At 40.8% G+C, this 26,007-nt stretch overlaps 1 protein-coding gene and 1 non-coding gene across 3 annotated transcripts in view; both read right to left on the bottom strand.

The window, feature by feature from the left end:
- PLOD2 (procollagen-lysine,2-oxoglutarate 5-dioxygenase 2) overlaps positions 1–26,007 on the bottom strand; it is a 175,869-nt gene that overhangs the window by 83,277 nt on the left and 66,585 nt on the right. For both annotated transcript variants that reach the window (XM_040349105.1, XM_040349106.1), the window contains exons 2-3: positions 24,884–24,975; positions 18,776–18,912 (exon numbers count right to left, since the gene is read on the bottom strand). In XM_040349105.1, coding sequence (XP_040205039.1) covers positions 18,776–18,912; positions 24,884–24,975 — 229 coding nt within the window. The remainder of the gene's footprint in view (positions 1–18,775; positions 18,913–24,883; positions 24,976–26,007) is intronic.
- On the bottom strand, positions 13,069–13,183 carry LOC120938446. Its single transcript, XR_005749062.1, has one exon. It is a non-coding gene; the product is annotated as a U6atac minor spliceosomal RNA (small nuclear RNA).

The raw sequence follows: 26,007 nt of genomic DNA, 5'->3' as shown, positions 1-26,007 counted from the left end.
CTCCATGTGAGGAGAAGCAGAGTCGATCAACTGACAGCCGTCTCCATTTACATCACACAATGGCTGTGAATGGACACGACCATCAAGTGATCAGCAGGGCCAATCACAGAGCCTTCCTGCCAAGCGGTGATGCGCTGTGTCCGGGAAACACAGGCACACCAGGATCACGCAGCTGCGCTCCTTCTGAGGGATGTTCAGGAGCTGCCACTCAGGACGAAAAACGCCTACACGGCCGTTTATGTACAGTAGCCAGGTGGGAAGAAGTGAAGACCAACTCTCTTTTGCATTACAGAGCCTTTTTGTTAAAGTGTCAAATGCATTCTAAAAGAGGTGCAGCACATGCCCAATTCAAGTACGAGTTCCAGACAGGTACATTCATTTAATATAAGTAGATATTCGCCAGCACACCAAGGATCATCAATTTCGTCGAAACGTTCTTTCAACAGCTACAGAAAATACCTGTTTATCTTGCCAGAAATGTAGTCTCCTTGTCACATCAAGTGAGACAAACTAAAACCAATGTTATCTTTCTTCTGTAAAGTGGGTGGCAACCATGGCTCCCACCACTGATACAGGAAGTGTGGTATCACAGTATTACCAGGTGAAATTTTAAATAAATAAATAAATAAAAAAAAAGTCAAAAAATAAACCTAATGCAGCAAAGGACTGCAAAGCTGCAATAGCTTACATTTTTAATTTTTGAATGGAGATATGCTTTAACTTTACATTTCCCAATGACTCTATTGCATGATGATGGTTTTGGTCACTGGTCCGACAAACGCTCCGACATTGGGAGCTCATGTCGCATGACATGTGAAAATCAATGTTTCCCTATGAGAGTCATCTTAACCGGTCCGACAAGTCGGGCCGACTTTGAAAAGGCTCCCTGTACTACTTTGGTCCGACTTTGATCCTACTTCAGCCCACTGAATATCATTGAAGTCGGTTCAAAGTAGGATCCTTGTCCTAACCATCCGACTTGTGGCATCCGACATGGTGATTACAGCAGCAGTAAAAAAGGAATTTATCTCACACTGGGATTGTTTTGATTGGTCAAAGGACAAGTCAGACTATCATAAAGTAGTATCCTGTTAATGAAAGTCGGATGGATGTCGGACCGATGTAGGACTCATGTAGGACTGATGTCACAAAACAAAGTAGGATGAAAGTCGTATGACTGTCTTGTAAGGCCGGGTTCACACTATACTACACGACTCATCCTTCTTTGCTCTGCGACAATGCTCCTACACCGAGACTACATTGGTCCTACATTTATCCTACATTGGTCCTACATCCATCAGACTTTCATGAACAGGATACTACTTTGATCCGACTTTGCCCTGGACTTGAAGTCTGACTTTCAATGAGCAGAGATCCGACTTGGATCCCTGCCAATATCAGGCACTATGTTTGATATGAATCTTGAGGGGGAACTCCACACCAAATTTTAACCAAAAAAACGGCATGGGTTCCCCTCCAAGAGCATACCAGGCCCATTGGTCTGGTGCGGATTTAAAGGGGAACCCTTTATTTATTTTTAACACTTTACTTCCAGGTGAATGGGTAGGGGTACGATGTACCCCATACTCATTCACCTAGGGTGGGGGGCCGGTATCTAGGGGCCCCCTTGTTATAGGGGGCTCCCAGATTCCGATAAGCCCCCCGTCCGCAGACCCCGACAACCAACGGCCAGGGTTGTCGGGAAGAGGCCCTGTCCTCATCAACATGGGGGCAGGGTGGGGTGGGGGGGCCGCAGTGCGCCCTCCCCTGCCCAATAGCACCTACCTCCCCATGTTGAGGGCATGCAGCCTGGCACGGTTGAGGGGGCCGCTCGCACGTCCCCACCCCCTTTCCCGACCGGCCTGCTGCTCGGATACGGGTCTGGTATGGATTTTGGGGGGACCCCCGCGCCGTTTTTTCGGCGTAGGGGGGTTCCCCTTTAAATCCGCACCAGACCCATGGGCCTGGTATGCTCTTGGAGGGGAACTCATGCCGTTTTTTTTGTTAAAATTTGGTGTGGAGTTCCCCCTCAAGATCAGTAGAATGCATGCCAAAGTCGGAGCGTGCAAGACTGCGTTCCGATTTTGATCCTACTTCAATGATGTTCAATGGAGTGAAGTAGGATCAAAGTCGGACCAAAGTAGTACAGGGAGCGTTTGCAAAGTCGGACCGACATGTGTCGGACCAGTTAAGACGGCTCCCATAGGGAAACATTGCTTTTCACACGTCATGCGACATTAGCTCCCAATGTCGGAGCGTATGTCGGACTAGTGTGAACCCGGCCTCACTCACCTATACTCAACCTTACTTAGGTTGTTACACAGTTTTTGGCCCCTTGAACATGGGCGTCACAAGTTCCTGAGTAAACATCAGAAAATGATGATGCCTGTGTGCAAGGGGCCTAAATCTTGCCCACTGGGAAGCGAAGGCAACATTTGTTTTGAAAAACAAAACAAAAAAAAAAAACACTATATTTAGAGTGTGTTTTCATAATTATATTTTGGATAGCTTAGTTTTATTTAATTTTATGTACTTTGTATGTTTTTTTTTAGTGTCAATTTAATAGTTGTGTACTGTCTCTACTTCTCTTCCCCCCACACTGTCTGCATTTTCCTTTGTGAAAAAAACTTTAAAAAAGACAGTTTGCATAATATAGAAAGTAGAGCTCATTAAGCACCTCAATACTGGGCTCTTTTACCCCCTTTTTTGCCAGACCAATTTTCAGCTTTCAGTGCGATCGCAATTTGAATGACAATTAGTCATGCTACACTTGCACCAAACCAAATTTTTATCATTTTATTTACACAAATAGAGCTTTATTTTAGTGGTATTTATTCACCACTGGGTTTTTTTTATTTTTGCGACATAAGCGAAAAAAGAGCAAACATTTTGAAAAAAAAATAATAATTTTCTACTTCCGGTTTTAAAAGAAATCCAATAAAATCTAATTCCGTCATAAATGTGGGCCAGAATGTATTCCGCTACGTCTTTGGTAAAAAATATCCTGATAAGTGTATACAGCAATTGGTTTGTGTGAAAGTTCTAGTCTACAAGTTAAGCTACGTATCATTGAAAATTGATCAATCCTGATGTACTGATGGTCTCTCTCATTTTTTGAGGCCCTAAAATGTCAGGACAGTACAAATACCACCTTTTTGGAAAGACAGTCCAAAGTAAGAGGCATAGTGATTTTTTTGAAGTTGCAATTTTTTTCCCACAATGCTTTGAAAAATTAAGACTTTTTTTTTTTTTTTTTACAAATTTTTATATTTACAAGTTATTTTTCAAACACTGCATAGGCATACTTGCAATTACACCCCAAAACACATAATGCTACTTCTCCACATGTGTGAGACTTTTCCACATACAGAGGGCCCACCTTCAGGCATTCTAGGAACATAAATTACCTATCTAATGTCATGTTTATCCATCACACCTTTGAAGGCCCTGGAGCGACAGGACAATGGAAACGGCCACAAAATGACCCCATTTTGGAAAATGTAGAAAGAAAATGAAAAACTTTTTTTTAAAATGTATCAGTTTATAAATGTTTTCCAACACATAGCATGTACATAGCAAAAATGACACCCCAAAATACATTTTGCAACTCCCGAGTAGGACGATACCACATGTGTGGGACTTTTACACAGCCTGTGGACATTACACATCTAATTTCCTGACTAGTCATTACATTTTGAAGACCCTAGAGCACCAGGACAATGAAATTACCCACAAAAAGACCACATTCAACTGATGTTGCTCACTGGGACCGATGTGTTTTACTGTGTGGAAACACTGTGGGATCATTGAGTGTAAAATGCCTTACACTCACTGATCCCTGCCGGAAACACAGACAAGCTCTCCTCCTCCTCATTATCAGGCTCCATGTGAGGAGAAGCAGAGTCGATCAACTGACAGCCATCTCCATTTACATCACACAATGGCTGTGAATGGACACAACCATCAAGTGATCAGCAGGGCCAATCACAGAGCCTTCCTGCCAAGTGGTGATGCGCTGTGTCCGGGAAACACAGGCACACCAGGATCACGCAGCTGCGCTCCTTCTGAGGGATGTTCAGGAGCTGCCACTCAGGACAAAAAACGCCCACACGGCCGTTTATGTACAGTAGCCAGGTGGGAAGAAGTGAAGACCAACTCTCTTTTGCATTACAGAGCCTTTTTGTTAAAGTGTCTCAAATGCATTCTAAAAGAGGTGCAGCACATGCCCAATTCAAGTACGAGTTCCAGACAGGTACATTCATTTAATATAAGTAGATATTCGCCAGCACACCAAGGATCATCAATTTCGTTGAAACGTTTTTTTCAACAACTACAGAAAATACCTGTTGATCTTGCCAGAAATGTAGTCTCCTTGTCACATAAAGTGAGACAAACTAAAACCAATGTTATCTTTCTTCTGTAAAGTGGGTGGCAACCATGGCTCCCACCACTGATACAGGATGTGTGGTATCACAGTATTACCAGGTGAAATTTTAAATAAAAGTCAAAAAAATAAACCTAATGCAGCAAAGGACTGCAAAGCTGCAATAGCTTACATTTTTAATTTTTGAATTGAGATATGCTTTAACTTTACATTTCCCAATAACTCTATTGCATGATGATGGTTTTGTCAAAACATCATGATTTTCACTGAAATTTCAGCGGAATTAAAGATCTGAGTTTTACTGATCTTTAGTTTAAAAGAATGAAAGGTTACATGCATGGCACAAGTTATTTTATAAAAATAGGCTGCCTCTTTGGTGTGGATGCGTATTTATATAGAAGCTCAGGGTGATGTTTTTTTCCCCAACAGTTGCTATATCTATTTTAGACAATGTCAGCACTGTAGTCCTGTCAGAGAAACAAGAAGCAGATACATATTTTTCCACTGAAGACTTTAAAGTAATCACACATCAATGATAAACTAGAAAGGGCACAAATGTGTGAACTGGAAATATAAATTCTCAAACGTGGCCCTCATTTGTGCACAATTTTTCATCCATGCCTCCAAGAGGGAGTTGGGTGCACTAACAGGAATGTTAAACATGTTCATAAGAATCCAACACATAAATCACAGTGCAGGGAAGTGTGTAGAGTTTAGATAATTAGACAATTACTAGATACATTTTATAGTTTTTAAATCATTGCATGCGTTTTAAGTAATTTCTACCCTTTTATTCATTGTTTGGCCAAAAATATTAGGGCCCCAAAAAATTTAAAATATAAAAATAAAAGTCCCTTGACTTTTTGCAGGCCAGGAAATGATGGGAGAGTTCTTAACAGAGATGCAAACAAACATGTTAGTAGCATCACAGAGATTAAGGCAGGCTGCGCAAATTTCTTTCTTGCAACCAAAGGTTTCACACAACTCCCCCATCAACAGAGACAGTGCTGACAGAGGAATTCCACCTGCCATGCAATTGTCTGCAGGGGTGGGAGAAGCCACCATCACTGGGAAAAGACAGCAATTAATTGCTAGCAGCTATTGCAGCCACTAGCGATAATTGAAAGAGAATCTGGCAGGTTGGTTTTACCCAAAGTCGAATGGATCAGCTTGGTACATTTAGCCTATCCATTAACGATTGAAACCGCGTATGTACAAATGCAGAGCTTTGCCCTTTGGGACTTTAGATGAAGCGTCACACAGCGCATTAAAAACATAGTATACGTTTATTGAGGGAGGGGTAACCCCTAGAAGTCGCACATCTATGATGTCCTACTACAATGAGTAGAGCGGCAACCTCAGCCTTGACTCCGACCAGGCCACACCCCCAATGCAATTTACTCTGCCCCCCTGGAGCTTAGTCATAGTTTGGAGGTATATGCGGGCAATAGATTTGGGAAAAGATGTCATAATACCAAACAGTTGGCCCAAATATTACATACAGTAATCAAAAAGTCCATGGTAAATGTGTCATAGCATCTATGGTGACCCAACACTTTTCGTGAGTTCAGTCTTACTCTTCAGGGGTTGATGTAGACATAATCTATAAAAGTAAAAATGGTTAAAAAATATAACACATTTTGTTTCGAATCGTGTATGGCCAGCCTTCGAGATCTGAAAAGGCTTCCTGTCCTACCGACAATGGATCCTCCCATTTCTTGTCCTGGGCGGCACAAGAATTAAGGGGCAATAAGCAAAAAAAGGCCTGAAAGTAACAAGTCTTTTTCACTCTTAAAAAAAAAAAAAAAGATTTGGCTGAAGATAGGCTTTAGAACTGTGCTTTATACCAGCATTGCTCAGACGTAGTGATGGGCCGAACACCTCCCCCAGTTAGGTTCACACCAGCACTCATATAACATGGAAAAAGTTTGGAACCAAACCGCAAAACCTATTAACAGTCCCCATTTTGAAGGCTTGTATGCAAATTATTGGCCATGAAAAAGGTATGGGAGCCTGGGTACTGCCCTGGGGGGACAAAATATTTTAAAGATTGTTTTTAAAAGGAGCAGTGTTTTTAATGATGCTTTAAACAATAGAAAAATTTAAAATTATTTTAAATATAATGCCTGGGGGGTCACCTTGGTCTGCCTGAAAAATTGTGTATCTGTACAGTGTATAGAAAACATTTAAATTGATTTTTTTCTGCAAGCTTTCTTTATTTTGAAAACAACAGCTTGGGAAACCAGTCTGTATGATGAGGCCACATTTTCGAGGCACTCTGAACAAGATTAGAGATTTTTGGATAAATTCTGATCTCTCTTTGGCAGACTTTGGATGAAAAAAAAAAAGTTGGGCACCACAGTGAGCAAGCCTTTCAAGAATAAGCCAAATTATAGTACCCTCAGGCCAAGCCTAACAATTTGTTTTAGATAAAAAGTCTGGTGTCTCTTTCGCCGACTTTGGATAAAAGTAACAGGTTTGGCAAAATTGGGTGTTGGTGGTGCCTTCACAACGCAACTCTATAGAGGTAATCTTGATGAAAGCAAGAATGGGTCTTGCTGTCAAAAATTTACAATATATGCACCTGTCAAACAGGTGCACAGCGTTAGGCTGTCTCCTGGGGCATACGGTTCACATCCTCTTAGACCTATTGTCTCTGTACGGGTCTACATATAAGGCTGGCTACACTCTACTTTACCAGCACCCGATGAATCTAGTGCATTTTTGGATTCCAACTGCGCCTGTTGTGAACTATATAAGCCCTATGCTGTGGATATAGGTCCCATTAAGCAACAGCCTTTCTATCCAATAAATTAAGACTGGGCTGCTCATCAATCCTTAACCTGCGGTGCTCTTCCCACTGCAGATGTTTTCCCATATAGGGAGTCTCTGCCCCGCATTTTTCTATCTGATCTGTGAGCAGAACTCACAACATTTCTGGTACCTTCCTTGCTTACCACCTCTTAGATATACTCCCTGATATCCCGATGTTCTTATATTAGATTTTTGTCCATTCTAAAGGTACTTGCATATAGTGAGACCTGTTCCTCCGTTCTTGTTACTTTGTCTGTCCTGAAGAAGCCTCACGGCAAAACGCATAGACTTACAAGGGACTGAATGTATACAATGTATCATCTTGTATGGTTTTAACTCTTGAACATCATGTCAACATTATTTGCTCCTTTTATTAAAATGTATTATTTTTTGCTATCTCCATTGTTTCCTTGCCTTAAAAGTAGGGTTGTCCAGATACCGATACCAGTATCGGTATCGGGACCGATACCGAGTATTTGCGGGAGTACTCGTACTCGTGCAAATACCCAGATACCTAAATAGAATACTTTCCCCCCCCCGCCGCTGCTGCCGCATCGCGCCGCCACATCGAGGGACATGGCTAGAGGGACATTGCTGCATATGTGAGGGACATGGCTAGAGGGACATTGCTGCATATGTGAGGGACATGGCTAGAGGGACATTGCTGCATATGTGAGGGACATGGCTAGAGGGACATTGCTGCATATGTGAGGGACATGGCTAGAGGGACATGGCTAGAGGGACATGGCTGCATATGTGAGGGACATGGCTAGAGGGACATGGCTGCATATGTGAGGGACATGGCTAGAGGGACATGGCTGCATATGTGAGGGACATGGCTAGAGGGACATGGCTGCATATGTGAGGGACATGGCTAGAGGAACATGGCTGCATATGTGAGGGACATGGCTAGAGGGACATGGCTGCATTTGGGGACACATTTAAAAAAAGTATCGGTATTCGGTATCGGCGACTACTTGAAAAAAAGTATCGGTACTTGTACTCGGTCCTAAAAAAGTGGTATCGGGACAACCCTACTTAAAAGTCAGATTTTTCGTTACTCTACTGAGCAATCATTCTTGTTTTATCATCGTGATATAACTGGGGTAGAGAGATAAAAGATGAGGAGAAGAAGAAGTGTGTCCCTTTTATGTGGCTCTTACAGGCTGAGTGGTGGGAGGCTAAATGCCTTTGCGTTTAGCCACGCATGCTTGGGGCTGAGATTGCAAATTGCAATAGGTTGCATGTGTGCTAAAAAAAGGCCCACACAGCTGAGCTGAAGAGAGAAGAGCTCTACAATCTGATATAATAGAGTGATTGCTCCCTACTGTTCCATGATGGCTGCCTCTGGAGGACATTCTGCCTCATTGGGGTTGTGCCTCCCCTGCTCTCTCAGGCACCCAAGTGGAGTCCGTGACATCATCATCATCTCTATCCGCATCAATACTGGAGCCAACTTGGCAATATGCTGCGGCTGGGGGAACATGACTGCCAATTTGTTTATCGGTGTTCTCCCCTCTCCATAGGCTTATGTTACTCCCTTCCTCTACCTCAGAATCAAGTAATGCTTATGCATCGTCAAGTGGCTAATGCAGTGTTCAAATAACTCTGCTGACTCCTTCGTGCATGATGGTGGGGCTATGGCAGGCATAGCTGTGTACAAGGTGGTAGAAAAGGCAGAATTAGTAAACCAGTCCACCACATCACTAAACAGACAAACTTGCCCTGCCTCAGGACGAACCACATACACCTTTGCCTGTGAACACAGACAACGCTGGTCCCCTGATAGTGGCATGGGAACATCTGCCTATACTGGCTTTCCAGACATGATGGGGGGGGGGGGGGCTTATTACCAAAATGTAAGTGGTGGTTGGTGCACTTCAAATTGAGAACTGCCGCTGACAAATGGAAAAACTATAAAAAATAAATAAAAATAAAAAAAGGGGGCAACACCAGCGTCACTGTAAGATAAACTGTGGCGGACATAAAAAAAAAAAAAAGTTTATACAGCACTACATGTAATGTAGTGCTGTTAAACACTGCACTACACTCTCACTACCCTGACACACCAAGTCACAATAACACACTAACTCGCTAGTAGCTAACTGAACCCTGCTCTATCTCCGCTCCAACAACACACTCCAAAATTTTCCTGTGGGAAGAAACCTTTTATAGTATGGGGTGGGACTATGAGCACTGAGCCATGACTGATCAAAGTCATCATAACTTTGTCCAATCAGGGTTCGGATAGTGCTCATATTTTAGATTATCTTCACACTTAGGTGGAGCAATTAGACAGCTCTTTTGAGGACCGCTGTCTTGGGTCAATAATGTGTGAAAATTGTATATAGTATATTATTAAGAATGATCCTTGATCAGTTAATGAATAAAGTCAGACAGCCAGTCAACTAACACTGCCAGGCTATCAATGGTGCAGCGCTAAAATTGATGTGATATCAGATGCCGATAACATAAGTATATCACATTAAAACAGAAAATGTAAACACACCACACCACATGTATGCACTGTAGTGAGATGTGAAAAAATAACCACGTGAAAAAAATGCAAATATAATAGTCCTTTGATGAAAAATTATAAATTCAATATCCTTCAAAGAATCTTGATGATATTAAAAATCAAGTGACAATGTTCCAAATAGTGAGTGAATTAACACATTCTATTTGTGACTAGTAGAGAAAATTGATAGGAGATCCACCACCGTAGGTCATAAGACTTACCAAAAATATTGAACACAGATAAGCATACACTCACTAGGTCAATCAAGCTTGTACGGTCAATAGACCAAGGGAAGGATGTCTCAACAGACACAGATTCCAGGAACTCAGCAGTGGAACTTCCAATGTTGTTTTACAGGTTATAATGAAGAAAAAAGAAAGAAGAAAGAAGAAAGAAGAAAGAAGAAAGAAGAAGAAGAAGCACCCACATTTGAGGTGATAAAAAAAGTGCTTAAAAGAATCTGCAATGACAGTGGCATCAGTAGTCCATCCCGATGCGTTTCATTCAATAGAACATCTGGGGTACTGAACCACTGTCGTTATTGCCCTTATATAAAAGAACCCCCATAAGCGAGTTGTGGCTCCAATGAAAGCTCTGCAGTGAATTGCAACTTCCGGGTTTGCCAAGATGGTGTCTACGGCGTGCGGTTCAAGCCTCATTCTGAATGAGGCTTGAAGGAAGGGGGGTTCTTTATTTTATATAAGAGCAATGACAGTGATTCAGTACCCCAGATGATGTTCTATTTAACGAAACGCATCGGTTGGACTACTGATGCCACTGTTATTTCTGATTATTTTAAGGCCTTTTATATCACCTCAAATGTGAGTGTTACTCGTTTTTTTAAATAAATAACTGTGAGATACCTTGAAGAATTATGCTATGTGCCCTCCTGTATCCATGTTTTTCTATATCCATACCATTCATCTGTTTGAGCATTATAACCTGAAAAAAAACATTGGAAGTTCCACCGCTGAGTTCCTGGAGTCTGTGTCTGTGGAGACATCCTTCCTTTAGTCTATTGACCATACAAGCTTGATTGACCTAGTGAGTGTATGCTTATCTGGGTTCAATCTTTTTGGTAAGCCTTATGACCTACGGTGGTGGATCTCCCATCAATTTTGTCTACTAGCCACAAATTGACTGTTTATTCACTCACTATTTGAAACATTGTCACTTGATTTTGAATAATATCAAGATTCTTTGAAGGATATTGAATTTATAATTTTTCATCAAAGGACTATTATATTTGCATTTTTTTCACTTGAATCTTTTTTCACATCTCACTACAGTGCATACATATGGTGTGTTGGTTTACATTTTTTGGTTTAATATGATATACTTATGTTATCACGTCAATTTTAGCACTGCACTTATACTTTTTATGTTATTTTTTGCAAATTATCAATCTTTTTGTTGTGCAAGTGGCTTTATTTTCACTTTTAAAAAGGGACAGCGCAATATTCATACCAACAGGCTAGTATCAATGGTACCCAGAGTATTTCTGACTATCAAACAAGTGGCCAAGATCAAAATGTACATGCTTTAGTGCTTATTACATCAAGAGGACTGGTTAAAAGAAAATATTTCATAGGGCTCTAGGCTGGATTAAATATGTAGAATGTAGGCCTATTTAGGATACGGGTTGGATATAAATGTGTACTTAAACGTTTTCATCCCCACAGAAAGAAACTGTACAAGCATCTTAAAAAGTCTATTAAAATATAAAATGTATCAATTTCAGTTGCTTTCAGAACCTAATCTGAATTCCAAGTACAAGACTAACCAATCACAGATTGTTGCCTTTATACATAGATTTTCTCATTATGATCCGACATATTTGGAATGCCCAGTGAATGCAGGTGGATATCTTTACTTACAGGTTAGTTAAGGGGGTTGTAAAGGTTTTTTTTTTTTTTTCCAATTACGTTCCTTTAAGCTAGTGCATTGTTGGTTCACCAACCTTTTCCTTAAATTTCCCTTCTAAATGTGTTCACAGCATCTCCCCGCAGGGATGTAGTCCCAAGGGAGGGGGCGAGCACACTGACTAACCCCCAGACAGAACGGCTCAGATGATGGGGGGGCAAGCTTAGTGAGGAGGAACAGGAAGTGAGAAATTCAGACAAAAGAAAAAAAAACATTTAGAAGGGAAATTGAAGGAAAAGGCAAGTGAACCAACAATGCACTAGCTTAAAAGGAACCCATTTAGAAAATAAAAAACAAACCTTTACAACCCCTTTAAGTCAGCCTCCTAAAGGCGAACAAGAGAAGTCTGATAAACAGAAGATGTGGTTGCCGCAGTGAGACAGGCCAGAATGAACACAAAGCAATTAGCTCACTGTCCAGCAATCCTGCTGTACCTGCCTTCATCTGGATGTCTTTATTACACAAGAGCTTACTGTTCATTTAAAGACCATTCTTTCACTGCCTACAGACACGTGGGCTGGAAAACACATTCAATAAAAGGAAGATTTATTTATGCATCCTACAATTACTTCAAAATGACTTTAACAGAGCATAGTTTGTTCAGGCATTGTTAAAAGACCATGTTTCGTTTGCTTAACCTCTATTGCCCAATAAAAAGTTTAGCCTAATTACCAGAACAGTTTTGAGTGTTTTATTTCATACATAAGGCTGTATTCAAAGCTTTACCCCCCCCCCCCCCAAAAAAAAAAAACGAAGAAGATTAAACGGTCAAACACATGACTGTAATTTTCAAATTTCATCGGATGTAGCTGAAAATAACTAAACTGTTTTTTTTTTAAAACGGTATCCTTATTCCCATATGTGTTAGTTATGTACACGGGCTTGTAGTGTGAAGAAATCTACCTACCTATTATATCCGATTGTAGACCACGTATTGACAATTAATAGTAATCTCCGGAGAGACAAGTTGCTACGTTTCTATGTAATCCATAGCATTACATTTAAGTTTAAATCATTGGTCTTCTTAAAAGTTAACCAGACAAACTCAACCTTCTAAAATATATTGTTAGATAAGCCATAAAGTAGATGGCAATGTCTTAAAGGGGTTGTTAAGGTTGGTCTTTTATTTTCTAAATTGGTTCCTTTAAGCTAGTGCATTGTTGGTTTACTTACCTTTTCCTTCGATTTGCCTTTTTCTTTGTTTAATTTGTTTGAAATTCTCACTTCCTGTTTCTCCTCAGTAAGCTTTCTACCATCATCCGAGCGGTGGAAAGGCAGTCAGAACAGCTTACTGAACAGCTTTCTGAGGAGCAACAGGAAGTGAGAAATTCAGACAAAGAAAACAAAGAAAAAAACATTTAGAAGGGAAATTGAAGAAAAGGTAAGTGAACCAACAATGCACTAGTTTAAAAGAACCTATTTAGAAAATAAAAAACAAACCTTTACAACCCCTTTAACTGTATACGGTATGTGCAGTGAAAGCCAAGGAGGACCTCTTCCATCTTTGTCATGGAAGTAGTAACCTTCTTCCATCCATACAACATGAAAAAACTCATTTTATGGCTGAACTACACATGCGATTTTACAGCATACTGCTGCATGCATCTGCAACAAATGTACGTTTACAAGTCTTGCTTCATTGGTTTGAAAAATGTATGCACAGTGTTGGAAGACTATGGCATTGAAAGATCATTCACTGTAGATAAAATATTGTTATACATTTGTAAGTAACATTAAAAAGAAAGTATATGAACCCCTACAATCTGAACTTAGCTTCAGTTAGTGTGGGAACATTACATCTCTCCCTGGTGTGGCGAAAGCCTCTTAAGGGGGGAGGGGGCGAGCAGGAGGGTCTAGACACCCACTAACACACAGCTCCTTTCTCTATCTGCAAACCCTCCTGCTCGCCCCTCCCCCTCAAGAGGCTTTCTTCACACCAGGGAGAAAACCTTGCATTACTGTGTGTAGTTACAGACAGAAAAACAGGAAGTGAGGATTTCTCAGAAGAAATAAGGACATTTAAAAGCAAAATCGAAGGATGAGGTAAGTGAAGGAGGACCGCACTAAGGTAAAGGAAGCTATTTAGGGAAAAAATAAATAAATTACCTTTACAACCCCTTTAAGTACAGAGGATCGGTTAAATGTTTGAGGTTTTCCTAAATATGATTTTTTTATTTTCCTTGCCCAGTTAAAGTTACCCAAGCATGACTGTTACACTAAATGAAGTGAAAAAAATTCAGCGCTGGGATAAATACAAATACAAATCAAAATACCAATAAAACCTAGAGTATGCAAGCCAGCACTGAGGATAAATTCATAGAAATTCCCTCCACTTGACGCTGAAGAAGTCCCGCCCACGGGACGCAACGTGTACGTAAGGGGAGGAGCTACGTAGGACGTCACCCCGATCATCGCCCGCTGTGGATCGTGACAACGCTGTTACAGCATACACTCGGCTTATGAGTGTTTTTAAATGCGAGTGCCCGATTTTTATTTTCCTTCTGCATTAAAATCGTTTCATACAGAGAGCACTAGATTTGTCTGTGTTTCTTCCTATGTATGGTGGTCTGCTGATACCTGCATGGTATGGTGTGTCCGTCTGGAGGTCGGATCTAACTGAGATTATTGCTGACATGCTTTGTGACCCTCACGGGTCGAAGCTATGAGGTGAGAGTCCATCTTGCTTGCGGTGGTGGATTTCCTTTTGGTGTCTTCCTTTCACCTTCACTCCTGCTGGATTTGTGTGTTTCACACTCACTTAAGGACAATTATATATTTTTGGACACGAGGACATTTATTTTCACTGGCTCACATATTCATTTACAGTTTTTACTGTTTATTTAATTTATTGTTTATTACAAGGATAATTTTTGCGCTGCACTTTTTCACTTTTATGACTGCTACACTGCCATGGGTTGACTAGGTGGTCAATATTGAGTGCCAATATCTGTAACCACCAGGTCAGAAACACAAATCTGGCAAATCTGTATTCTGTGCAGATCATATATTAGATTTAAAAGGCATCTTTCATATGAATCAAGTATTTTTGAATGATAAAACTGATAAATCTTAATATATAAAGTGCAGCCATCTAATATATTGTATTAATTGAATTCATTCATAAGCCAAAAAATAAATAAAAAACACCACATACAAAATGAAAACCCCCTTTTGTCCAATTATACAATATTGTACCATTTCAGTTCCAGCACACTTGTGTTTTGTAAAGGCACAAGTTTTTTTTAATTTCATGCCTTCTATACATGAAGGTAAAAAACAAACAAGCATTCTGTGTGCATAAGTCCCCCCTAATACTTACCTGAGCCCGCTCTTGATCCAGCAATGTCCACAAGATCCTTGGCTCTCTGTATATTCACACTCCTGATTGGCACCAGTTGGTGTCATTGGCTCCCACTGCTCTCAATCACAGCCAGTGAGACAATTAGGAGACAGAGGGGGCAGAGCCGAGCTACGGCTCAGTGTGTGAATAGACACACAGAGTCATGGCTCGGGAGCGTGTCAGCAAGTATGCCCCCACAGCAAGCTGCTTGCTGTGGGGGCACCCGGCAGGAGGGGGGAGCCAGGAGAACCAGTGTGGGACCGAAGAAAAGGAGAAGCCACACTACTCTGTGCAAACCCACTGCACAGAGCAGGTAAGCAAGTATAAAATGTTTGTTATTTTTTTTAAAACAAGAACTTTAATATCGCTTTAAGTGAGTCTGTCCTATGACAATTCAGTGTAATGTAAAAAACGCTCATGCTGCCAGTCACCTTATATTTTCTTGCAATTCTAGGGGCAGGTCTGAGCCATATCCTTCAAAGGGCTAAGTATCCACCAGTCTAGCTATTGGCTGCTCAGGTGTTTGGCAATGTACCATGGGAGCCAAGAGTGTCATGTGTTCCCCTATACTCAGTAGACCTTGTTACTGCTCAAAGTGGTCTGGGAAGCATGTGGAAAATTTGCGACAAGCCTTTTACATTGTTCTGGATGTGAAAATGTTCAGACTTTGTAGAAGTGTTAGTTTATGCCAAATACTTTTCGGCATTTGTACTCTATTCCAGTGCATTTTACTTATTTTTGTTCTAGGACACACATGTATTTTTACAACTTAATGCAACATTTCTTGGGTTTTATGAGGGGAAATAAAAATGGAACATGACGTTCCAGTGAGTTCCCAAAACAAGTACAACCCAAAAGTTGACCCAAAACTATAATTAACAAAACTACCAGTAAACCACACAAGTGTGACCATTATGAAAACAGCATGATAAAGTCCCAAGACAAAGCTTGACTGAGTTTATGAATAGTTTTCCCCTTTTGGCTTCACATTTGGATCCACTCAGATGAAAAGAATAAGAATGATGGCCTGTACACACAACCGTTTTTCAGGACGAGAAAAATTACATTTTTTTTAACTTGGTTATTAAAAACGATCGTGTGTAGGCTCCAGAGCATTTTTCACGACGTGAAAAATGGGCATTAAAAATTTAGAATATGCTCGAATTATTTGCGTTTTTCACGTCGTGAAAAGCGGTCGTGTGTAGGCTTTAACGATGGGAAAAAAACAAGCATGCTCAGAAGCAAGTTATGAGTCGGGAGCACTCGTTCTGGTAAAACTAGCGTTTGTAATGGAGATAGCACATGCGTCACGCTGTAACAGACTGAAAAGCACAAATCGTCTCTCACCAAACTTTAACTAACATGAAATCAGCAAAAGCAGCCCAAAGGGTGGGGCCATCCGAATGGAACTTCCCCTTTATAGCGCCGTAGTACGTGTTGCACATCACCGCGCTTTGCTCCAGCATTTTTTTTCACGATCGCGTGTATGCAAATCAGGCTTGACAAGAATCACGTCGAGAAAAACTTTGTTTTTTCCCCCATGACATTAAAAACGGTCGTGTGTACTTTGTTGGAACTTTGCTTATACTTTCATTGACAGTCAGTGATGAGGTATTTTACCACCTCCTCCCTGCCTGTTTGAATCTTTTTAAACACCACACCAGCATACCGCAACTGCGTACATTGCACACAGTTGCAGGGCACCCCCATTCTGTTGAATGGGCTACATTCAGCTGAATGTGTTGGTGGTAATAATTTATGCTGTAGCGCATTGCAAAGCATGACCCAGCTTATGCACACACCCTTTGCGGTCTTTGTAGCTTAATGGACAATGAGGGGTAAAAACATGGCTCAATCGTGGGTTTTTACTGCTCCCTAACTGCAAGTATAAACTAGGCTTAAAAGAGGTTGTAAAGGTTCGCAGATTATTTAACAGAAATAAACATGTCATACTTGCCTCCAATGTGCAGTTAGTTTTGCACAGAGTGGCCCCAATCATCCTCTTCTGGGGTCCCACGGCGGCTCTCGCGGCTCCTCCCCACAAGAGCTAACCCCCTCTCGGAAGCTCTCTCCTAAAGGGGTTAGCTTGTGGGTGTTCTCCTGTGCCATACAATCAGCGTTCATAGACACCAATTGCATGACTCTGCCCCATCCCCCGGTGGCCGCACCATTGGATGTGAATGACAGCTGCAGGAGCCAATGGCTGTGCTGCCATCAATCATCCAATAAAGATCCGACAGGACCATGAGAAAAGCAACACGGATTGCGCCCACGGAGATTCGGGGGTCAAGTAAGTAAAAACGGGGGCTGGTGGGGGGGGGGGGCGGACACTGCAAGGTGTTTTTTCACCTTAATGCATCCCATGCATTAAGGTGAAAAAACATGAAGGTTTACAACCCCTTTAAGAGTTCCGTGGTGACCACAAAAATGCCATATGATGCTGCATAGATTTGAATAAATGCTTGATGCTCACAAAAGCACAATAGTTATCCAAAGTATTAAATGTAATTTGTGGCAACTGGGAATTAAGGTGGTTCCAAAGTCAGAAGGTTTTCCTTTACCTTAATGCATTCTCTGCATTAAGGTAAAAAACCTTCTGCATGCAGCTCCCCCCCATACTTAACTAAGCCCGATCTTGATCCAGCGATGTGTATGATAACTGCAGATCTCTTAACTCTCTCCCTCCTTATTGGCTCAGAGATCGCAGTGGATCCATCGACTCTTGCTTCTGTCAATCACAGCCAATGAGGAGGGCCAAAACACAGTGTGTCTATTAACACAGAGCAGGGCTCGGGAGCGATCACTTTAATTGGTATGCTGCATTGTTCAATTTCAAAAGGTTTTCCCTTTTTTTTTTTTTTTTTTAGAATAGTCATATGATCACAAGCATACTTTGGGTTGCTGGATGAGAAAGCAGATTTAGATATATTTTAGCATCTAGAGAGATCATTAAGCCGACAAACCTTTACAAACCTGGATAACTATGACCCTTCATTGTGGCATTTTAAAAAATAAACAATTTGGGTAGAGGTTTGTAATATAATTATAGGACAATACCCCCGCTCTGTGGTTAGGAAGTTACCTTTCTTCAAGGGGATTCTCTTTTCAAGTGTACTTTGAGAAAACAATCATTACCCCAGTACAAGTTTTCCTTACTATACTTTACAGGATACCCAGATAATAAACTACTAAAAAAAAAAAAAGTTTACCAACTGTAACAGATACGGTATTTGAAATTAGAAACTTGTGTCATTGATTTTTTTTTTTTTTTAAATATAGCGGGCAAACTCAAACTCTGGTACTGTAGATTTAAAGGGGAGGTTCACCCTAAAAACCACTTTCTCTAATTACACTGGCCCCCCACATTACAATACGATTATGCCTGTTATGTTTTTTTGATGCTGTACATACCTTCGTACAGCCAATTCACCCGTGGCTTCGGGGTTGCGAGGCCTGCGGGAGTGGGCGTTCCTCACATGCTGGTGATTGACGTTTTGACAAAAAAACAGCTCCCCCCGTCGCGTAAGCCGCGTCACGATTGGCGAAAGGAGCCGAACGGCGATGCGCAGGCGCAGTATAGCACCGACTCGCCATAATCGTATTGTAATGTGGGGGGCCAGTGTAATTAGAGAAAGTGTTTTTTAGGGTGAACCTCCCCTTTAAGAGAGATAAAGAACATTCTTCAATGAAAGAAAAATTATATTTGGCCCTTTGAAAAAAAAATACAATTTAAGAAATAAAAATTTATTTGGTGTGCATAAACATCAGGCTTGGTTAAAAAGCATTAAAAAGTTACCTGTCTGTAAAAAGAACTACAAGGTCCTTCTGGTCACCTAAGGTTTTTAACGCTTCCTTTAACAGACGCACTTTCTGGCCTCCTCCTATTGAATTTGTTACATCTCCTCCTTTCCAGTCTTGTCCTGTGCCTAGAACCTACAGAAATATCAGAAAACACATGTATAAGTCGATAGGATTTTATAGTGGGAAAAAAATAATAATCTGGTTTTAAAGGCCAAGCTACAATTAAAACCACATTTAAAATGTTATATCTGAGGCATAGCAATAAAAAAATAAAGTTTAATGCTAATGGAAAAAAAAAAAAAAGTTCAAGCAAATGTTGGATGATAAACAAGATTCCAAATGTACAATTCATAGATAACAACCAGGTGTTTTTTCACTCTGGTCCAACCAGGAGCCTTTTATGTTCTGCCATATTTTGTTAATATTATAAAAAAAATGAAAACCTCAAATATGTAACAAAGTTTCAAACATATATAAAGAATACGCATATCCAAACTTCACTAATAGACCATAAAGTATTGGTGTTCTGAAGTAGGCAAAAGTACTTTTTTGTTATTCATTGCCCACAATTCCAGTTTATCGCCCTCTATTTACAGATCCTGTACAGTGGCTTCTTGATTTGATTACATGCTAATCATTACTTTCGCCGCTGCTGAGGACACAGCCAGACTGTGGGGCGGAAGTTGGTGAAGACCCGCTCCCCCGCACAGCCGCAGTATGCGCTTCTGAAGCTCCTGCCAGGCTGAGGGCGGAAGCGGCATAGATCCATTGTGAACATGGTGAAGTGCACGTGCATCCCTAGTAGAGAATGCAGATTCGCTCTCTGTCACCCTGTCAACAATGCGGGCATCAATATTACTACCCTAGTACATTCAATGTAATTCAATATATGTGTTAAACAATTGATCCACCTCAATCATGAGCAATTAAGGCCCAGAAGCATAAATAAATTACAGAAATAAAATACTTTTAAAACCACAATAAAAGCATAGATACAATAAGTAAAATTGTGGATATATAAAAGTTATAAATATAATTGATTATATAATTGATTATATTTAATAAGGGAGATTGAATGTCAGTTAAGTACAAAAAAACTTTTTGGGCGTAAAAACACTTTATCTATTCTCCTTCTAATATCCTATATAAAAAAATGCATCCCAACTGGTCTATTACACCCTATAAGATGTTGGTGACCCGACTTAAAAACCTACAGAAACTATGCATATCTTTTCTTCTTAGGGCTTTAGTGACTCAATGTCACACTTGTGTCATAATGAGCATGTGTATATAAAAAGGCAGGATAAAAGAACATGACTGCATGATTAAAAAAATATAGATATAAATATATATATATAAAAATATATTTTAAGAGCCGCTATGGACGGATTAAGATTTTTGACTAACAGGAATTTAGACATGAACAATTTATTTGTGAATAATGAACCTACCATCACTCAGGTGAATTACAACAGTGCTATGTCAGCACTAGGAAATGTCTTAGAAAAACAAGTGAGAACTTGGTGGGACATTTGCACCCTTGAAAAGTACATTAAGGATAAAATCATCATCAGAAGCCTGAGGTGGGAAGTTGTACCACAAGATGGGCTAGATGATGCAGGATCTATTCAGGAATGTTTGTGATTTTAACCAAGGATTTTTACCATGATCACATTATGGATATGTTGGCAGACGAAGCAACATATATTCTATTAGATCAAGATCCTACAAAATCTTACATAACACAATTAGAGGTACTAGTAAAGAGTGGCTCACAGTTGGGTGTATTAACACCTAAAGAAAAGAGCTATTTGACACCAGCTAGCAGCAAGGTGCCAACTATTTACACCCTACCTAAGATACATAAAGACCCCTCCAATCCACCGGCTAGACCAATTGTGAATAGCATCGATTCGATCTCATCTAGAATGGGACAGTATCTTGACACATTTTTGACACAGTCCTACCTAAAAGACACTAAAGATCTTCTGATATGTCTTCAAAATATTACTTTAGGGGATGATCAACCTGTCTTACTTGGAACAGCAGATGTATCGTCACTATACTCCATCATACAGCATGAGGACGCATTATTGGCCCTCAATTGGGCACCAAGTCAAAGAGGAGATCTACCTCATAAGCACAAGATTTTCCTTGGCCATGCCTTATGCCGCATACACACCATCACTTTATGTGATGAAAAAAACCGAAATTTTCTGTGAAGTAAAAAACGACGTTTTTGAAACTTCAATTTTCAAAGACGATGTTGCCTACACACCATCGTTTTTTCACAATGCTCTAGCAAAGCGAGGTTACGTTTTTCCATTGAAGCTCGCTTCATAACTAGCTTCTGGGCATGCGCGGGTGTAAAAACGTTGTTTTAAATGTCGTTTTTTGCTACACACTGTCAATTTCTGTGAAGTAAAAAACGACATTTTGAAAAACAACACATAAAATTGAAGCATGCTTCAATTTTTTTTTGTCGTTTTTCACAAGACATAAAACAACGTTTTCCCCCACACACCATCATTTAAGGTGACGTTTTTAAAAACGTTGTTTTTTTTTCCCATCACATAAAGTGATGGTGTGTACGCGGCATTAGACTTTTGTCTGTCACATAATTATTTTTGGTATGACAGTCATTTTTATTCCCAAAAAAGAGTAGCTATGTAAAATTTTCAAATTTCGACGCGGGAACGACGGCCATACTTAACATTGGCTATGCCACCTAGGGGGCAGGTTTATCTTTACGCGGCGTATCTCTTACGGAAACGGCGTATCTTTACTGCGACGGGCAAGCGTACGTTTGTGAATCGGCGTATCTAGTCTTTTACATATTCTACGCCGAAATCAACGGAAGCGCCACCTAGCGGCCAACTAAAAAATTACACCCTAAGATACGACGGCGCAGACCATCGTATCTTAGCTAGGTTTAAGTGTATCTCAGTTTGAGCATACACTTAAACTTACGACGGGCTTAGATTCCGAGTTACGTTGGCGTATCTAGTGATACGCCGGCGTAACTTTGAATCCGGCCCAAAATGTTTTTACGCCCAAAAAGTTTTTTTGTACTTAACTGACATCCAATCTCCCTTATTAAATATAATCAATTATATTTATAACTTTTATATATCCACAATTTTACTTATTGTATCTATGCTTTTATTGTGGTTTTAAACAAGTCTTTTATTTCTGTGCTGGGCCTTAATTGCTCATGATTGAGGTGGATCAATTGTTTAACACATATATTGAATTACATTGAATGTACTAGGGTAGTAATATTGATGCCTGCATTGTTGACAGGGTGACAGAGAGCGAATCTGCATTCTCTATTAGGGATGCGCGCACACTTCACCATGTTCACAATGGATCTATGCCGCTTCCGCCCTCAGCCTGGCAGGATCTTCAGAAGCGCATACTGCGGCTGTGCGGGGAAGCAGGTCTTCACCAACTTCCGCCCACAGTCTGGCTGTGTCCTCAGCAGCGCGATTGTGCCTGCGCGGGAATGACGCCATGACGGCGGATCAATAGGCGGAGCTGTTAGAGGCATCGGTCTTTATAACTGGCCGATAGATGTTGTCACGCCCTCAGATGAAGTCAACTAATGACGAAACGCATCAGGGCGTGGCCATCATCGGACGACCAGAATCACTGTACAACCTCCAGGAACAGAGAAGTCTGCTACAGTGTCTTTAATGTTACCAGGATCTGAGTGAGGAATCAGGCACAGTAACAATTCACATGCTTATCAAGTTTTACTTTGTGGTACGCATATTGTAAAGGGGACCTGTGGGGTTGAAATAAACTTTTAAATGGTATCACACTATGCAAGTTTATTCCTTTTGTATGTTCACGAGTGAGACCTAAACAAGCAGTGTGGTGGAGAGTGCAACGCTGATGACAGAGGCCGATGTGTAATCCATGCTGTTTTTTATTCTTGGTTCGGTGAGTGCATCCCCAAAAGGGGAGAGTTTCCCCCCACGTGGTGAAACACCCCCCTTGGTGATAAGGAGCACATATTAAGGAGGACACTATTTATGACAGCTTAATTTCATCTGCACCATTATTGATACCTATATCAAATATAGAACTTTTTTCAAACTCAGACTTTGAAAATTACCGCTGCTGCAGTATATATTGAACTTTGGGACTTAAGGGTTCTATTCTGTTTTATTGCCATTTTTGATATGCTCCTACATGCAGAAAAAAAAAAAAAAAAACAATCAGCTAGTGCCCCAAAGAGCCAAAACCAAAAAAAAACAAACACACACACACACACAACATGTGAAAACATTTGTTCCAGCTTTTTGTTTTGTTTATACACTGGTTAAGAAATTACTATCTAGAAGGGTGTGTGTGAAAAAAAAAAGGCTTATGCTCCAAAAAGCTCAAAAAGGAGCTTAATGTAGCTCAATAAAATTGTGCACACTAGCAAAAAAAAAAGCACAAGCTTCTTCAAGCTGAAATAAAAGCTCAAATGCCTGTAAAAGCAGCTTTTTTATTTTTAGCTGCAGAGTGCATGACCCCTAAAATTGTATTTTTAAACGTTCTCCATCAGCTTATCCCCAAGTTATTACCACTTGCACCTCCACCTTAGATTGTAAGCTCTTGTGAGGAGGACACTTTAAATCCTCTTATAATGATTTGTAACTTTACTGTCTCCCTTTATTTTGTAAACTGTGCACACACCGTTGGAGCTATATAAATCCTGTATTATAATAGTGTAGCGCCCATGTACTTTATAGTACTGGTGATAGTCAAATTTAAGTATAGATCAGAGTGTAGTTAAACTCTGATGCAGATTGTTAGTAGCAAATTGCGGTCTCTGTCTCAGCTTGACTGTGCTGTGAGCCCATTCTGCTTTGATGGGGTGTTCTTCCAATCTCAGCAATGCAGGTGGCAGCAGTGGAGTCGAGGTTTGGGTGCTCTTCCCAGCAACCAATCACGAGGGTTTGTCCTCGCTATGCATGCTGGGAGGGGTATTTATGGGACAGACGCCATTGGTTCTGGGTCTCCTTTGTCCAGTGTGGGACCCACCTCTAGGGTGGCCACATCACGGCACCCCGGTGCCATGGTCTACCTGGCCGAGGCATGCGTGCCACGTGGTGTTCCTAGTTCTGGGACAATGTTGGCCCGGAGCATCTGAACCAGCAATGGGGATCCAGTGAGTGACTGTCTCCCTCTTTTGACGATCCCCAAGCTGGGTGCTGTTCAGTGGGGAGTCGGTCTGAGGAGCGCCATTGAGAGCCTGGCGGTCCAATAGGGCTTGGATGAGACCATCGGGGATCACAGGTAGCCGGACACTGCAGGACTGATCACCTGTCAGTCGGTACCTGGGCAACAAGTTGAAGGAGATCCAGACGTAACTCAAGTAAGGAGTCATATATCCAATAATCCAACCCAGAGGGGACCTGTGGCAGAGGCATCTTCTGAGGCTCATTGAGAGAGGTCTGTGGCAGAGACTTTCTCCCAAGTTCATCAAGGAGGGTCTGTGGCAGAGACTTATTCCTATAAATTGTCCGAGGCCTGTCCGGGTACACTAAACCCACTCCGGCGGGAGTGGTGAAGAGAAGTGTTATGTTTGGGAGCAGGACTGTTTCCTATCATTACACCTGAATCTGCTATTCTCTTATCTTCTTCAGCTTTACTCTCCTCACAAGTTTTGTTTTTACCTGGCTGGGTAATAAAGAGCACCTGTCGTGGACATTCCTTTACTTCTGTTCATGCACATACGCATCACTCGCCCCTAGAGAATTCGGAGGAGCCGCGAGGTAACACGCTGCCCAAAAATCCAGCAGCTCCACTGGGGGTAATGCTACAAAAGCAATAATAATTCTAAATTGGAAAGGCAACAGTAGATATGGGAAGTTGATTGACATTAAGTAATGGCTGCCTTTATTGTGTATATGGGCAGTTATATCTACAATGGCAGTAAAATGTGCTTAAACCAATGGGTTCTGAAAAACTATTAGGGGATCAGTAAACCTTGGGGAAACACCGAATCATGCAGATGTAATACTGAGTAATGCTCATGATTCAAGTATAAAACCTTTAATAGAAAACTCATGTTCAGGTATAAGTAAATTCTATAGAAAATACATACCTTCACAGTGTAGTCAAAGTACTTAGCAGATTGCATGAACCGAAGGAAGCCATCTGTTTCTTTTGTTGCAACAGTTAAAACCAACAGCTTATCTGAAAGATTGAAAAAAATAAAAATATTTAACAATTTTTAAATTATAATTACGACCCACTGATATTAAAGTGAAGCATGACAGGACAAAATATTGTAGTTTCAAGTGCATACATTTACAAGGGAAACATATGTAGGACTTATAATTTTCAACGTATCCTATTCAGTACTGAATACATATAGGTGTTGATTTACCAAAGGCAAATAGACTGTTCACTTTATAAGGGAAGTTGCCCTAGAGCTTAGTGAACGTAGTGAAGTTTCATTTTGCAAAGAATACAGAATTACGTGCAAGAAAAAAAACAAAAACAGGAATGTGCCTTCACATGACTGAGTGAGTGAGTGAGTGAGTGAAAAACTTATATAGCGCGGCACATGCGAACTAAATCACCTCTGGGCGCTCGTTGTTCCTGTCTCTCTTGACATCAAAAGAGATGAGTTTTGATCTTTCTTCTGAAGGCCAGGTGGTTCTCCTCCAACCGAATGCTGGTTGGTAAAGCGTTCCATAGTTTTGGACCCTGGAGCGCAAATCTTCTTTCCCCTTTGGACTTGTATCTGGCTTTGGGTATCTGGAGCAGATTTTGGTTGGTGGATCGCAGGATTTGATATCAGCAGATCTTCACCACATTCACTGAGCTCTTGAGAAAAGTTCACTGCAAAGAGGACAGTCTCTTTGCATTTAATACAACCCCACAGTGTGTTTTAGAGGAGACATCTTCATATCCCTACATCTTCATATTCAAATAAAGTCATTGATATGAAGTATTTTTCCATAAACATATGGATTTCTAACTGCAGTACTAAAATATAAAACATTTCCTTCTATATTTAATGTTCACATTCCAAGGTGAAAGTCACATTAAAAAGGAACGGCAGCGTGCTCACATAATTTGCAATTCTAAAGCTTCCCTCCAACCACTTGCATATTTTATTATATATACTGCAAATTTGTACTTGCCAAATATGCTGCAGAAACCGCCCTCCACCAACTCTGGCTGCAACCATTTTAACTGTGGGCAGCTGAAGCTGCCTGT

This window comes from Rana temporaria, chromosome 4, assembly GCF_905171775.1.
Source record: "Rana temporaria chromosome 4, aRanTem1.1, whole genome shotgun sequence".
Taxonomy (NCBI): Eukaryota; Metazoa; Chordata; class Amphibia; order Anura; family Ranidae; genus Rana; species Rana temporaria.
The sequence above is the reverse complement of the archived record's forward strand: the minus strand, read 5'-3'. Positions and strand labels throughout refer to the sequence as shown.